The sequence below is a fragment of the Vicugna pacos genome, chromosome 21 (assembly GCF_048564905.1).
Source record: "Vicugna pacos chromosome 21, VicPac4, whole genome shotgun sequence".
NCBI lineage: Eukaryota > Metazoa > Chordata > Mammalia > Artiodactyla > Camelidae > Vicugna > Vicugna pacos.
In genome coordinates, this window is record NC_133007.1 from 11,155,103 (window position 1) to 11,170,588 (window position 15,486).

The 15,486-nt window shown below is 46.0% G+C and overlaps 1 protein-coding gene across 1 annotated transcript in view; it reads left to right on the plus strand.

The window, feature by feature from the left end:
* TNR (tenascin R) overlaps positions 1-15,486 on the plus strand; it is a 78,558-nt gene that overhangs the window by 58,611 nt on the left and 4,461 nt on the right. The window contains exons 17-19 of the mRNA XM_006199610.4: positions 8,655-8,806; positions 9,949-10,045; positions 13,941-14,102. Coding sequence (XP_006199672.1) covers positions 8,655-8,806; positions 9,949-10,045; positions 13,941-14,102 — 411 coding nt within the window. The remainder of the gene's footprint in view (positions 1-8,654; positions 8,807-9,948; positions 10,046-13,940; positions 14,103-15,486) is intronic.

The window sequence follows — 15,486 nt, forward strand, 5'->3', positions numbered from 1 at the left end:
CGACCCTCTCCTTGCCATATTAAATCAAGAGCCACAGAGAGGGCCAAGCTGTCATGGAATCTGGTCTCCTGTTACAAGTGAATCCAAGGAGTGTAAGGCAAATTCTGTCATAACATTTCTCTACTATTAGGGTGCCTTTAGCTATCATTGAAGGGAAGATCTGGAAGCCTGCTGCATTTGCCTTTGTGGGGTGGAAGGCACAGGTGGTCTGCAGAGGTTAAGGACATTCCTTAGCAGCTCTGCTTGAGATAAAGACACCCAGGCTGTCTATTGCTTGGTTAATTCTGTGTTCCCATTGGCTCCTTAAAGGCTACTGTCACCTCTCCACCTACATTCCCACTACTACCTCCTGAATGGGGTCTTACTTCTACTCTCACCCCCATCTAATTCATTCTCTGTGCTACAGTAAGAATAACCTTCTTAAAAACTTGAGCTTAAAGTCTATCAGTGGACTTTTTGTCCTATTTTCTTCAGGAGAAGGTCCAGCTCCTTAAAAGGTATGATCCAGTCCCTCTTATCTCCCCAAAGCTCTCCCTCATCCATCCAACCCAGCTCTTCCTCTTGTTGGCTGGTTAAAACCTGCAGTTTCCCATATAGGCCATGTTTTACACAGACCTAGACCCTCTTCCACCAATTTGTGGCTAACTGCTACATCAGTTCCTAAAATAAGAAGCACTTTCTGATTAGCACTTGCTAATGCCTGCCCCATACCAGGCTCCACCGCCCCCCATGCCCTTACCAGCCCCAGGGTCACTGCATGCCCACTTCCCTGTTTTGATAGCTCCCTATGTTTAATCCCTTTTCCAGAGCTCTTAGAACTTGGGGTTGTATCTGTCCGTTTCTCCCACCAAAGTGTGAGCAACTTGAAAGACGGGACTGTGTTTCTTTCTTCCTTATAGTCCAATCTCTTAGCCCAGCATTTAGAACCCAACAGACCCTTCCTATATGTTTGTTGAATGAATACACAAAAGAATAAACAGGTAAATGAATTGGAAGATGCTGTGGAGGAGGATACGGTGGTAGGTTTGACAGCCCATGTGTGCTAAACAGTTAACTTCTCCCTGTCCACAGCCTCAGAGTGACTCCCCAAACCCTGCTAACCACGAACCCACTTCTGGGGAAAAAAATCTAAGTGCACATGGCCAGAGATGGTTCCACCTGTGCTTCTATGGAGCTACACATTTTTCTCTGCAACCTGCTGAGGTTGTTTTCAGAGAGAAACACTGATATGATGGCTTCAGCCTGGATGCTAAGGCCATTAAGAATGGGCAGTAGGGAGACACTCTCCAAAGCCATTAAGTCTGACCATTTGAAAGACCGCATCCAAGAACACAAAGCAAGTAAGGGACAGGGCAGGAACTGAAAGTCTCTTCCTTCACTCCCAGCTGGCTGGGGACTGTCTGTTAGCGCTATGTGTCACGTGGCTCACTTCCCTCTACTCAGCATTCAGCCTCCAATGTACAACACAGACCAGTCTCTGAGAAATTCTTCTGGTGAGTGCCCTGGTCCTGTTGATCTCCTAATCTCATCTAGAGACACTTAACCATGAGATATTTCAGTGTGCCGATCGCTTAGCATTGCTGTCCTCTTAACTTGGTAAACACCATAGCCTGCGCCAAAAAAAAAAAAAAGAAAGAAAGAAAGAAAGAAAAGCCTCTTTGTCATGCCAGGCCAGTAATTGTATCAAAGGGAAAGGGAAGAAAAACCTTCCAGTTTTGCTCTTCATCCTAAAATTTCTGCCTTGGGAAAAATTACTGGGATGATCCATGTTAGGGTTAAAGGTGCATTTCTGATGATATTGGACAATTTCACATCCAGGGAGCTAGGGACCCCTGAAATCGGCCCTGACCACCTCCCAAAAGTGTATGAAGCCACAGTATACATGCAGTGAACAAAGAAGATTGGGAATCAGTGTGCTCTTTATTGTTAGCTAAGCCAGAGTCCAGTAACCCCAGAGCAGAACTTAATGGTAAAAACTGGAATCCAAGGCTTAAACTCAAGGATAATTAGAGTCTTTTATCCCCTCTTGCTCAATCTAAATGTTGAGACCACCCACTCAAGACATACCTACTGGGAAAGAGAGAGGAAAGGGAGACAGAAGGAAAGGGAGAAAGGGGCAGAAGAGAAGGAAACAGAGGAAGGAGAGGGAGAGAGAGAAACTGAGACACTCGCTCTATTTATCCAACCAGTCACGTGGATCTTGGCAGGGAAAGCAGACATCAGGTTCCTTGGGGCACAGTCAAGCTAACCAATTCCACCTCCAGACCTCTCTGAGAAGAGGGAAATACACCAGAGAAAGAGCAGAGTCCAAATCCAACTCATCTGAGGAGCTTTGGTAAAACACTGAGTCCTGACACCCACCCACGACCCCCACCCCCACGTATTCTGACTCAGCAGACCTGCTGCAGAACCCAGGAAGCTGAATTTTAATAGTCCCCGGTTTGAGAACAATTAGTGGGCCTCCACTTCCTTTCATCTGGTGAACAGGAACGATAATTTGATCAGGGACTGGTGGTGTGGGGCAAAACTTTGGCAGTCTCGAGGGCTGGAGGCTGGTGGAGAGGAGTGGTTTCATGGTAAATGTTTTCTCCAAGTTCCCAGGATGTGAAAATGGCAGGTTTCCCTCTCGGATATTCTGCACAATCAGAATGCTTTCGAGTGTCTTTCCCTTCATGCCATAGACTAAATTACGAAAAATGGAATCTCTCACCCACCAGGTGGCCTTGCCCTTCACCGGAGGTAAGGCAAGTGCAGCCAGCAGCTGAGCATCAGCCCCACACACCTTTGGTGAGCGCCTCCACCAACCTGTCCGATGTGGGGGCCCAGAAGGAAGAAAACCGGACCCTTCCTCTCTGGGAGGCAGTCTGGGACCGTCCCCCCATCCGAACTTTTGACTCTTCTTCAGTCACAAGTTTCTTAAATTGACTTTAGTCCCAATTTCTGAGTTTATAAAAATGAATCCCTCTTTTATATGACAGCCCTTCAGATGTTTAAAAACTTCTCCCCTCCAGAACAAGTCATCCCGGTTTACCCTATTTGTTTTGGTAGTTCTACCTTTAAAGCAACTAATAGGTGTGAGCCTTTTGAAAATATCTGTAATAGAAATATTGAGTAATCTACATTATCAGTGTGAAGAAGCCCGTATAAGATCATTTATTGGTCTGGTCTGATTTTTTTTTAATTCCTTTTCCTTGATTTTGAGACGAAGTTGGAGGCCTGAATTAGGGTGCTTTGTGGTTTTCTTGGGAGATCTATGGCCGAGTCAGAGTCAGAGCTCAGTTGGTTACGGTTTCACCTGCCACGTCCTGCAAAAACTATGTGTGTCAGTTTGGCTGAATTTTCTTTGCAAGGCCATCATTTAAATCAAATGTTGGGATTTTCCTCTGGGCGTGAACTTTCTGGGGTTGTCTTACCCTGTTTGCTGTTTACTATCAGGATGCTAAGAGGACGTTCTTAAAAAGATCCAAAAGGAAGTGGCAGAGTGCTCTTCTTCAGGTGTTTTGCTGATTTTTCAGAATGCCTACCAATAGGAAAATCTCCACAAAACTCTAATGTGTGAGTTTATCGTGTAAAATCCGAGGGAAAGCATGGTCATGTTTCCTTTACTCAAATGAGTGAGATCTCCTTTTGCTCTGAACTGTTGCTTCTCCAAATGGTTAGATTTATTTTATGCCAGAGTTATTCCTTCTTTCATTAGCTGCTGCCACCTCTGGTTAGCTCTCTATCAGTGGGTGATATTACGGTTATTTTGCTGGACACCTACATTGAGTACATGTTGTCTGCATACTTGACTATTAAAGCCTGTATTCTAAATACTCACTGCTCACAGATGAGTTTTTATTTGCTTTTTTTATATTTCATTTAAAAACAAGACAGATTTCCTGGTACTATACAGTATAATCTTGTCTCTATTCCACATGTTGAAATCCCAGTAATATACAAGATCCCATGGTAGCTCACAGAGAAAAAAATGTGACAATGAATACATGCATGCCCATGCACAACCGAAAAACTGTGCTCCACACTGGAATCCGACACAACATTGCAAAATGACCACAACTCAACAAAAAAAAAAAAAAAAGAGAAAAGAAAAATTGCATATAAACTTAAAAAAAAATAAGATAGAGAGGATGTGGCTTTCATGGGGTCTTGATACTAAGATACTGTGGGTCTTGCTGTATTATCTTACCCTTGTATTTCCTGCTGTCTATCTGGGAAGCCCAAAGTGTTTCCAGGGTGTTAGGTCAGTGATTCTCATGGCTTCCTATGAAGAAGGTGGGAAGGAGAGTTCAATTGAATGTACTTTGTCTTGAAGGCATGAAAGACATGTATTTAAAGGGGACCTAGGTCAAAACTGATGGATCTGGAGACAGATTGTGTGTCCAGCTTTCTAATTTTCTTCTCTTTCTTTTTTTTTTAACATTTTTTATTGATTTATAATCACTCTACAATGCTGTGTCAAACTCCAGTGCAGAGCACAATCCTCCAGCTACACATGAACATACATATATTCACTGCCACACCCTCCTCTCTGTGAGCCACCACAAGATCCCGTGTATATTTCACTGTGCTATACAGTATAATCTTGTTTATCTATTCTACAATTTTGAAATCCCATCTATCCCTTCCCACCCTCCACCCCTTTGGCAACCACAAGTTTGTATTCTATTGTCTATGAGTCTATTTCTGTTTTGTATTTATGCTTTGGGTTTTTTTGTTTTTGTTTTTGTTTTTTAGATTCCACATATGAGTGATCTCATATGGTATTTTTCTTTCTCTTTCTGGCTTACTTCACTTAGAATGACATTCTCCAGGAACATCCATGTTGCTGCAAATGGCATTATGTTGTCAGTTTTTATGGCTGAGTAGTATTCCATTGTATAAATATACCACATCTTCTTAATCCAGTCATCTGTTGATGGACATTTAGGCTCTTTCCATGTCTTGGCTATTGTAAATAATGCTGCTATGAACACTGGGGTGCAGGTGTCCTCCTGAAGTAGGGTTCCTTCTGGATATAAGCCCAGGAGCAGGATTCCTGGGTCATACGGTAAGTCTATTCCTAGTCTTTTGAGGAATCTCCATACTGTTTTCCATAGTGGCTGCACCAAACTGCATTCCCACCAGCAGTGAAGGAGGGTTCCTTTTCTCCACAGCCTCTCTAGCATTTGTCAGTTTGTCATTTGTGGACTTTTGAATGATGGCCATTCTGACTGGTGTGAGGTGATACCTCATTGTAGTTTTGATTTACATTTCTCTGATAATTAGTGATATGGAGCATTTTTTCATGTGCCTTTTGATCATTTGTATGTCTTCCTTGGAGAGTTGCTTGTTCAGGTCTTTTGCCCATTTTTGGATTGGGTTGTTTGGTTGTTTCTTATTAAGTCGTATGAGCTGCTTATATATTCTGGAGATCAAGCCTTTGTCGGTTTTATTTGCAAAAATGTTCTCCCATTCCGTAGGTTGTCTTTTTGTTTTCCTTATGGTTTCCTTTGCTGTGCAGAAGCTTGTAAGTTTCATTAGGTCCCATTTGTTTATTCTTGCTTTTATTTCTTCTAGGAGAACATTTTTGAGATGTATGTCAGATAATGTTTCGCCTATATTTTCCTCTAGGAGGTTTATTGTATCCTGTCTTATGTTTAAGTCTTTGATCCATCTTGAGTTGATTTTTGTGTATGGTGTAAGGAAGTGTTCTAGCTTCACTGTTTTACATGCTGCTGTCCAGTTTTCCCAACACCATTTGCTGAAGAGACTATCTTTATTCCATTGTATATTCTTGCCTCCTTTGTCAAAGATTAGTTGACCAAAAGTTTGTGGGTTCATTTCTGGACTCTCTATTCTACTCCATTGGTCTACATCTCTGTTTTTGTACCAATACCTACAAAGACAACCTACAGTTGTCTTGATGACTGTAGCTCTATTGTATTGCCTGAAGTCTGGGAGAGTTATTCCTCCAGCCTCTTTCTTTCTCTTCAGTAATGCTTTGGCAATTCTAGGTCTTTGATGGTTCCATATAAATTTTATTATGATTTGTTCTAGTTCTGTGAAATATGTCCTGGGTAATTTGATCGGGATTGCATTAAGTCTGTAGATTGCCTTGGGCAGTGTGACCATTTTAACAATATTGATTCTTCCAATCCAGGAGCATGGGATATCTTTCCATTTTTTTAAAGTCTTCTTTAATTTCCTTCATCAATGGCTTATAGTTTTCTGTGTATAATTCTTTCACCTCCGTGGTTAGATTTATTCCTAGGTATTTTATTACTTTGGGTGCTATTTTAAAGGGGATTGTTTCTTTACTTTCTTTTTCTGTTGATTCATCATTAGTGTAAAGAAATGCCACTGATTTTTGAACATTAATCTTGTAACCTGCTACCTTGCTGAATTCTTCAATCAGCTCTAGTAGTTTTTGTATGGACCTTTTAGGGTCTTCTATATATAGTAACATGTCATCAGCATATAGTGACACTTTTACCTCTTTTCCAATTTGGATCCCTTTTATTTCTCTCTCTTGCCTGATTGCTGTGGCTAGGGCTTCCAAGACTATGTTGAATAGGAGTGGTGATAGTGGGCATCCTTGTCTTGTCCCAGATTCATTTATTGGTCTGTTCTAAAGTTTGGTTTGGTTTTTTTAATGTGGATCTGAATGAGAGTGTTGTTTTGAGGTTAGGGGGAAGATGTTCTGCTGGAGACACGTTGGGTATCGGAAAGAATTGTGGGGTTCTGGCCACTTTGAGGAGCGGAGTTGATTCAGGAGAAAGGGCTATTAGTGCATAAGACAGGAGTGAGCTAAAGACCAAGCGTGTTCTGTGTTGATCTAAAATGAGAAACTCAGGCAGTGAGAGAAGAGGGGAGAAAGGGAGGTGGACAGGCTGGTTGCTCCAAAGACCAGCTAGAGCATGGCCTGGAAGCCTGGAAATCATCACTGCGCTCCCCAAGCAGCAGGGAGAGGGGAAGGCCCTCCCTGGCACCTGTCCCCAGAAACTTTAACCTTTGGGGCTTTATATGCTTCTAAGATAAATATAGACATTAATCATTTGCTGTCTGGATAGATGTAGACTGTATCACATGTTATGGTCCCTGTTTTAATGGAGTGCAAGGACCACTTGACTTGGGGTCTGAATACTGGAGCTCAGATGAACAGAGGAAGTCATGTGGCCTTTCTGAGCACCGTTTCCTCCTCTGTAAGATAAGACTTTGACCTATAACAGTCTGCTTTCCTCTCAAGTTTCTTGCAAGAATTAACTGGAAATACAAGCCTACTTTATGAAGGACAAGTTCTATAGAAATAGACTGTTACTCCCTGGTATAACCATGCCTGAAGTAGGCAATGCCTTGTTCTAAACTACCTTAAGTGGGAGAGACCTTTTACCAACTGTGGTGTGGCAGCAAGCTGGACAGTCCTCGTGCCAGAGGAGGAGTTAGCACATCTCCAAGAGGGGCCTTGCATAAAGTCTACAGAAGCCCAGCGACCTCTTCCTAATACAGGATGCTTCACTGATGATCTGTGACCAGGGCAGTGAGGTTGCAATGTTGCCTTCCTTGTGAGGCAGTATGCTGTCTGTCCCTTGCTCTGGCCCACTGGCTGACTCTCCACGTGGCCCTCTGTCACGCCTGCAGTGCACTGGTTCTGCCGCCAGGGGACACGGCAGTGACTGACCCCTGAGATCCCTACGCAGCCTCTCTTCATAATTCTGCTACAGTTCAAGGATGCAGAACCACATCAACCACACCACACTTTTCATTGACCCAGAAGATCATATATTTACACAGCACCCAAACCACTTCTCCTCATGTGGCAAGCTCTGCCTTTAATGTGCTCTATCAGCCCCTGCAGTCCAGAAAAAGCTTCTCCGTCCCATGGGACCTCTGCTTCTTGGCCTGCCTGTTAAGCATTCAAATTTGCCCTGAAGCTAAACTCTTCAAGACACATGATTTAAGCTTCTCTTTCAGCTAATTAGATATTGTTCTACAAATTGGGCTGTTCTCTCTGAAAGATGAGCAGCAATTTATTTCCTCTGCCCTCTCCTTAAACTTAAACTGAACTGTAAAACATGGCCATTTGATTGTTTAGTCCAATCAGGAGATGATTTTGCAGGAGGAATGGATATCCATCTTCCTGCTAACGCTAAGCTTGTTTGGGCATAATGGCTTAATGGCTGCCGTGAAGATGGTAGAGGCTTTGCTTAGCGCCTCTCATCCTTTTGAAAGGTGGGCTCTACAGTGTTTTATTGTGGTCCATGCATCGATAAGCATCACCTGAATAACCAGTCACTAGCTGCACTAACATACCTTCACCCTTGGGGGAAGACTATTTTTATTATCCCCCTCTTACTGATGAGAAAACTGAGGCCCAGGAAGTCAGGCTATTTTTCCTAAGCTAATCAAATAGGTAAGTGGAGGAGCCAGGCAGTGAACCCAGCTCTTTGGTCCTCAGATCCCACAGGACTGTATGTTGTCTGGTAAACCCAACATCAGTTGAAGAGAGGGAATACAGGATGATACAGGGTTCACACACCGAGATCCACTGAGGATTCTTTTTACAGCTCTTGATGAAGGAACAGAGGCCCTCTAAAATGTTCTCTGATGCAAAAGGCTCTTACTCAGAGTGGGAAGAAAGACCCTTCCTTGAAATCGTCTCTTTCCCTATACAGGGGGCCGCATCTTCCCTCATCCCCAAGACTGTGCCCAGCACTGGATGAACGGAGACACTCTGAGTGGGGTTTACACCATCTTCCTCAACGGAGAGCTAAGCCAGAAGCTACAGGTGTACTGCGACATGACCACCGACGGGGGTGGCTGGATCGTAAGTACCCACGCTGCTCTCCGTGATGCCAGCATCCTTGGTGCGTCAGTCCACCTGGCGCAGCACCTACTGATCCACACTTCACCATCCTCTGGCCGTCCTTTCATCCACCCCCAACGTGTCTAACCTGGGGCTCTCCCTTGTCCACAGTGCCCCTTTCTCCACAGCCTGATCATCGGTTTGACCAGGCAGAGGAGGGAATAAGCATATGGAGGCTGCAGTGGCCTGGCCCAGTGAGGGGGCCCCAGGAAAACTGCTCCTTCTGTAGGACAGTTCAGACAGGAGGGTGCCATTTCCTGTCACCACCCTCCTCCCACGTCGAATAGGGCAGTACAGAGAAGAAGAAGGACAGCCTTGTCGATAGCGCCACGTATCAGCGCGGGCCTCCATGCAGATGGCAGAGTTCTGGCAGCCTGGCTCTAAAGCATCAGCTGAGTCAGTGCAGATGGAAACCCAGCCCCTCCACCACCCTCCTGTGGATCCCCACCCACCCCGCCCCCAGCACTAACGTACAGCACTGGATTATTCACGGTACAAAATGGATAGCTGTTGAATGGAGTTAAATGGTGGCTGTGCTCATAACAGTCACTCTTGGGAGACGTTTTCTTTTATGTTTCTGACATATTTGTGCCTCTTTCTTAAAGCATAATTGGAAATTGAAGCCGAGGCTGACGTATTGGAGGTTAAATGAAATTAGCACTTAAGCAGTTCAGAGAGTGAATGCTACGTGCTTGCTTTGCCTGAGATAAGCTGATGACAGTTGCTAGCTGATCTGAAGTTGGTTCCTTTCTTTTGGTGAGAAATGCTCTCTGCTGCACTCCGTGGTGCGAAAAGATTAATTTGAGAGCCAAGCCTATTTCCCTGGACTATCTGGGGGCTTGATATGCATCCTGAATCCTTTCTACATTGCAGGGGTGCAAATTAGTGTCAACATCGCACCCCGGCCTATTCATCAAGAGCCCCCGCGCTTCGGAGAAGGGCTCTGAGCACCTCCTGCAGCTGCTGCGCAAGTGCTGAGCTCTGTGCTGCGGTGGTCCTGAGCACCTCTGTCATCGCAGATAGAAAACTCAGTCATAGCAATTTTACTTGTTAGAGTTTATTTTCCTCAGCATTTTTTATTTCTCCCCACTTCCTCTTCACAGGTATTCCAGAGGCGGCAGAATGGCCAAACGGATTTTTTCCGGAAATGGGCTGAGTACCGTGTTGGCTTCGGGAACCTGGAGGACGAGTTTTGGCTGGGTAATGCCTCCTTTTTGTTTCCTTTGGGATGCTGCTCCGGGTTTTTGTCCATCTCTCTCCTCTCTGGGTCCATCTGGGATTATCAGAAACCCTGTGTCTGTTGAGAAGTTGACAGCTCGTGAATTGCTTTCGGTACCTCTTGCTCTGTTTGGCTCCACTATTGATCTGTTTTTTTTTATCTTATTGTGGTGTTTTCCTCTTTGCTCTGTCTCTTCCCATCCTCATTAATAGTCTCTTATGCTGATGGGTCTTGACAGAGGCAACTTTTACAAAGGGAGTGAGCTGCCTGGTGGCGGGGGATGGGGCGTGGGGAGGAACAGGCTGGCTGGCCTCTCTCTGAAGCCAGGCAACAGCCAGCCAGCCAGCCTGCGGGTCAGGAGAGAAATGAGGCAGTCACCTGGCCCTAGCTCCTTGGAGAAATGTCATTACTTGACGTGGGAAGGGAAAGGGGAAAATGAAAACGGCATTGAGGTGACTGGCAATTTCCTAGAGGTCTGACGCAAGCGAGAGGTGTAGACTGAGAACCGAACTGGTGTGAGAAGGTACACACACACCTGACCCAGGCAGACAGCAGTGGAGCCAATCCCAGGAAGCAGTACGTTTATTAGTACCTGCATCTCCCTCTTGGCTAGATTTCCACAGTGATTATAAAGGGAGGCAGGGGAAAGGCGAATACTTGTGTTCTGTCTCTGGGGTCCCCCCTCTCTCTCTCCCCTGTCACTATCTCAGCCAGCCTCACCATCTTTCTCCTGGATGCTCAGCCCACTAACCAGCCTCCCTGCCTCCAGGACCACCCATTGTCCACATGGCCACTAGAATCACCTCCCCCACATCCAGAATCTGAGCAATGGCTAACCCCACTTGTAAAACTTTTCAATGATTCCTCATCACCAGCAGGTGAAGGCCAAACACCTTAGCTGTGGTACAAGGCCATCTCTAATACACCTGTTGAGCCTGCTCCCCGCTACCAGGTACCTCACTCCTCTTCCCTACATCCCCCAACCAACACCACACTCCAAACACTTAGAACCACTAATGTTCCTTCTGCCAGCCAGCTACCCCCACCCCCGTACACCCTGCTGTGTTTCTGTGCATATTCAAAGGCCCAGCTAAGTGCCTCTTGCCCAGAGAACTTCTCCTACCCTTTTTTCTCACCCTTTGTCTATGGGAGAATTGGCTACTCTCTCTTTTGCGGCCCAAATCAATGTCCCTTCTCCTTTCTGTCTCTCTTGACTATACAGTGTAAACTTCTTTCAGGGCTGGGACCAAACTCTATTCACTCTTAACCTCATGACCTATTACAGTGCTTGGAGATATCAATCAACTGATAAGAATTTACTGAGTACCTATTAGATGCCCAGACCTGTATTTGCTGATGTATATAATAAAAATATAAGATAAAAATCATGTAAAAACATCGAAAGAGAAGTCAGGTGGATTAGGAAATTGTCCTTACTTTCTAAGCATTTGCTGGGGAGACAAGTGGGATGCACAGGAATTCAATGCACCCAGACAATGCCCATGTCTTCTGGACCTCGGCCACTGCAGCCACGTTCCCAGTTTTTGTCCTGTCTGGGAAATAGCTGAACTGTTCTGGACTTGAATTTTCTATATATCACTTGTTTTTTTAATTACATCTATTGTTTTGTGAAACAAACTTTGTAGCATCGCCAAAAATGGAAAGCTAGTTATCATGTGCTGTAAATAAAACGGAGTCTCAAAAAATAAATCCAACAGAAAGAAAACAATACAAATATTTTTAAATGACAGCTGTGGTTACTGGTGGTGGTGGTGTTAAAAATGAAGATTAGAAGGCGTTGGGTGTCAAATCAAAAGTACTAGATCTAAACTGAGACTGAGAGTTAAAGTTAAGATCAGGGTTAAGGTTTCCCCTTAATCTATTGAGAAAGAGGGAGAATTTGGGAATACCTTTTCCTCCACGTGTTCAAAGTTATTTAGTCCTTATTCCCAAAATACTTCTCATGTCACCAGAGATGCCATTCCATACTGGGAAACACTGCAATGATCTGTGAGCTACTGACAAGAAAGCCACAGATATTCAGAGCAGAAAGAGTCAGCTTCCTGGAGAAGGCACCAAGGGATGAGCAAGAAGAACACAAGGGAAGGGGACAAGAAAGGAGGGAAGGCAGGGATCCTTTCGGCATGTGCAAATGGGACAATGAAGAAACAATCCAACCAGGGCAAAGATGCAGCTCAGGGAAAGAAGAACATGAGGTTAGGTGGGTTGAATGAAGGCATGCTATGGTATCTGAAGTGGGGAAGAGACATTTTGACTTAATGCTACAGGTTAAAGGAAGCCAGGGAGGGCTCTTAAATAGTGATGTGTAGTTTGGTGGCAATACTCAAGTGAGGAATAACACTCCGACCCATGGTTTATAGTCTAAGTTGGGGTCCCCAGAAGCAGAACCTGAGACAGGGATTCTTGTTCAAGTGATTTATCAGGGGGTGTGCTCTCAGAAGGGGAATCGGGGGACAGGATAGAGCAGGGGGAAAAGTACAACAATGTGATCTTGGTGAGAGATTAGCTTCGGTGTGATCCTCAGGGAAGGACTGCATGAATTGCTCCCCAGGGTTGGTCCCCAGTGGGTCTAGGGGGCCAGGCTTTTGTACCCCCCACGTCAGACATTGATGGAGGTCTGCCCCGAGCCATGGGGGAGGGGGAGGGTAGCTTCCAGAGTGAAGCAACTCCTGTTTGGTCAAGGGCAACGATCCAAGAAGGAGGCAGCTGTGAGTTCTTGGCTGCTGCAGAATAGTCCACTGGGGCATCCGGGCAAGGCAGCACCAGGACCCACCACATCCACACAAGCACAAGTCTAGGGTGCCATCCACTTGGCAAACAGCAAATAGCAAGCAGCTTTTGACTTCGTGAGGCTTTAACTCTCAAAAAGGATAGGGAAACAGATCCAGGAGACCCTCAGCCAATCATCTCGCCTCTCTGGACTTCAGCCTCCTTTTCTGCAGAACCAAGAGACTAGCCTGAGTAGTCTCTAAATCCCCTTCCATCTCTGCAGTTTTTAGAATTCTAAATCACGGCATACACCAATAGACAGCAGATGTCACAGCAAAGCAAGAAGACCCCAGTTCAGTAGGCAGGTAGAAATCAGGACTCAAAGATCACCAGCAATGATCTGGGCTCTGCCTACCTCTGGACTCACAGGGTTTGCACCTTACAAGAATACATCAGACCAAGAGCCTGGGAAGCTTAGAGGTCAAGGAGAGAGTGGGTGAGCGAGGGTAACTGCTGGGGAAGACCAGTGCAAGATACTGCAGGTAGATTAGAGAGAAAGGAACTGAAGTCAGGAGGCAGGTGACAGTATTCTCTGACCTGGCTATGGGAGCCTCAGGAGGGGAGGAGGGGCAGAGTCATGAAAGGTGGATGGAACCCCCTCCGCAGGCTGCGAGGAGATGGTAGGATGTCCACATAGCCCTGACCCCTAGGGCCCACTCTGCATTCGTCTGATCAATGTTCCTACCTCTTGCTTCCTATTGCTCACACCAAAGGATTCACACCCATGTGATATCTCTTATCATTTTCAACCAACACCTTGGTTTGGAGTGGGAAACTGTGGGGTCAGGGCCAGGAATCCAGAGGCTCAGGGCTGGTCAGGCACTGGGTCGAGGCTGGATGTCAGGACCCCTGAACTGACCTGTGGTGGGAACTCAGCAGCAGAACTGGGCTGGCTTTTCTGCAGGAGGAAATGCAGAGTCTGGTAGGGGCTGTCTGATAACAACCTGGGAAGAGCCAAAGGCAGCAGCAATCCCTGTACCCCTCCTCTTTCCCAGAACATCTGTTCTGAGGCCACAGTCCCATTTTGCTTCCCATTGCCAAAGCCACTAAGGCTGGGCTTGCTGCATTCTCTGCTCGTCTCCACAGGGCTGGACAACATACATAGGATCACGTCCCAGGGCCGCTACGAGCTGCGCGTGGACATGCGGGACGGCCAGGAGGCCGCCTTCGCCTACTACGACAAGTTCTCTGTCGAGGACGGAAGAAGCCTGTACAAACTCCGCATAGGAGGCTACAACGGCACGGCAGGTACCTTGGCCCCGCAGCAGCCCCCGCGGGCGACAGGCGTGCAGCAGGACCAGGACCCCACACTCTCCGCCTGAGCCGCCCCGGGCGGCCGCAGCGCCCACAGATGAGGCAAATTCCCTGCAAGCCCACGAGGAGGGCGGAGGGCTGGGAGCCACTGGCTCTGATCCAGACCGTCCTTAACCGCTCAGGTGACCCGAAATCAATTTCTCAGGACTTCAGTTTCCTCATCTGGAAAATCTTAATAATGATGCCTGCCCTACTTCACAGAGTAGTCAGGGAAAAACTGTGATTAATGGAGTGAAAGTGCATTTAAAGTTGAAAAAAAAAGGTACAATGTAAGGGCAAAGGATTGGTTTTCTTGTCTAGATTAATCAATATGGACTCTTATCCAGTGAGAGCATAATCATCCATTGTCTGGATAGAAATCTCCCTTGCAGTGACATCTAGGAAAGCCATCTTTGAACTAATGAGAATAAGACAGATTCCCTGCCCCCCACCATTGAAAATAAGAGATTCCCTGCCCCCCACCATTCTGAGATGTTCCCCCCCTCCATCAGCAGTCATCATAACATCACCAAGGAACAAACAATAGCTCTAAAGGTTCCCCACCAGCCACACTTCTTTTCATTCCTCCACAAGAACCCCGAATGTGGTCACGTTTTCTGTATAGATTTTTATGACATTTCCACTAAGTAGAACAACCACCTCCATGAGCTGTTGCACGGACAGTTTTATCAGGACATAACATCCACTCTGCTTCTTAGGCTCTGCCAATCTGTTTCCTGGGTTCTCTTATGGCACATTTCATAAAACCTGTTTTTGCCAAGTATTCTGCTCTTTGGAACATGGAGTTATTGGTCCTTTCATTAACTCCAATTATAGGGCTAAATGCTAGAGTATAAATTTAGCAACATTTGTATGACTCTTGGAATTAAGAAGATCATCAAAGTGTTGCCTTGGCAATGACTGCATCTGCTCAGTTACTTCTCTTCCCAGCCAGGTACTGTTACTCCAACGAGAAGACACTCTTTGCTTTGTTGTTGTTCATATGGGAAATCATTCCCAGTGGCAATTGGACCTGCCTGACGTGCCCCAACGAAACACTCTGGGCCTAAAGTAGCCATTGAAATGAAGGATAGAAAACAAAATGTCAGGCTGAGTCGTGTCAAAAATAACCTGGTGCCACCACTCCCTAAGATGAGGATCGTGCCAGTAGAAAAGCAGTTCTTATTTCTCCCACAGAAGGAGAAGCAAGCCCTCCCACTTCCTGACGTGTCCCACCCCTCCCCCCACCTGCCCCAGGCCCGTGCGCTCACCCGTCTGACCTGGGCCCAGCCGCTGCCCCTGCAGCAGCTCTGCCTCTCTATCCGGCCTCCTGGAGGTC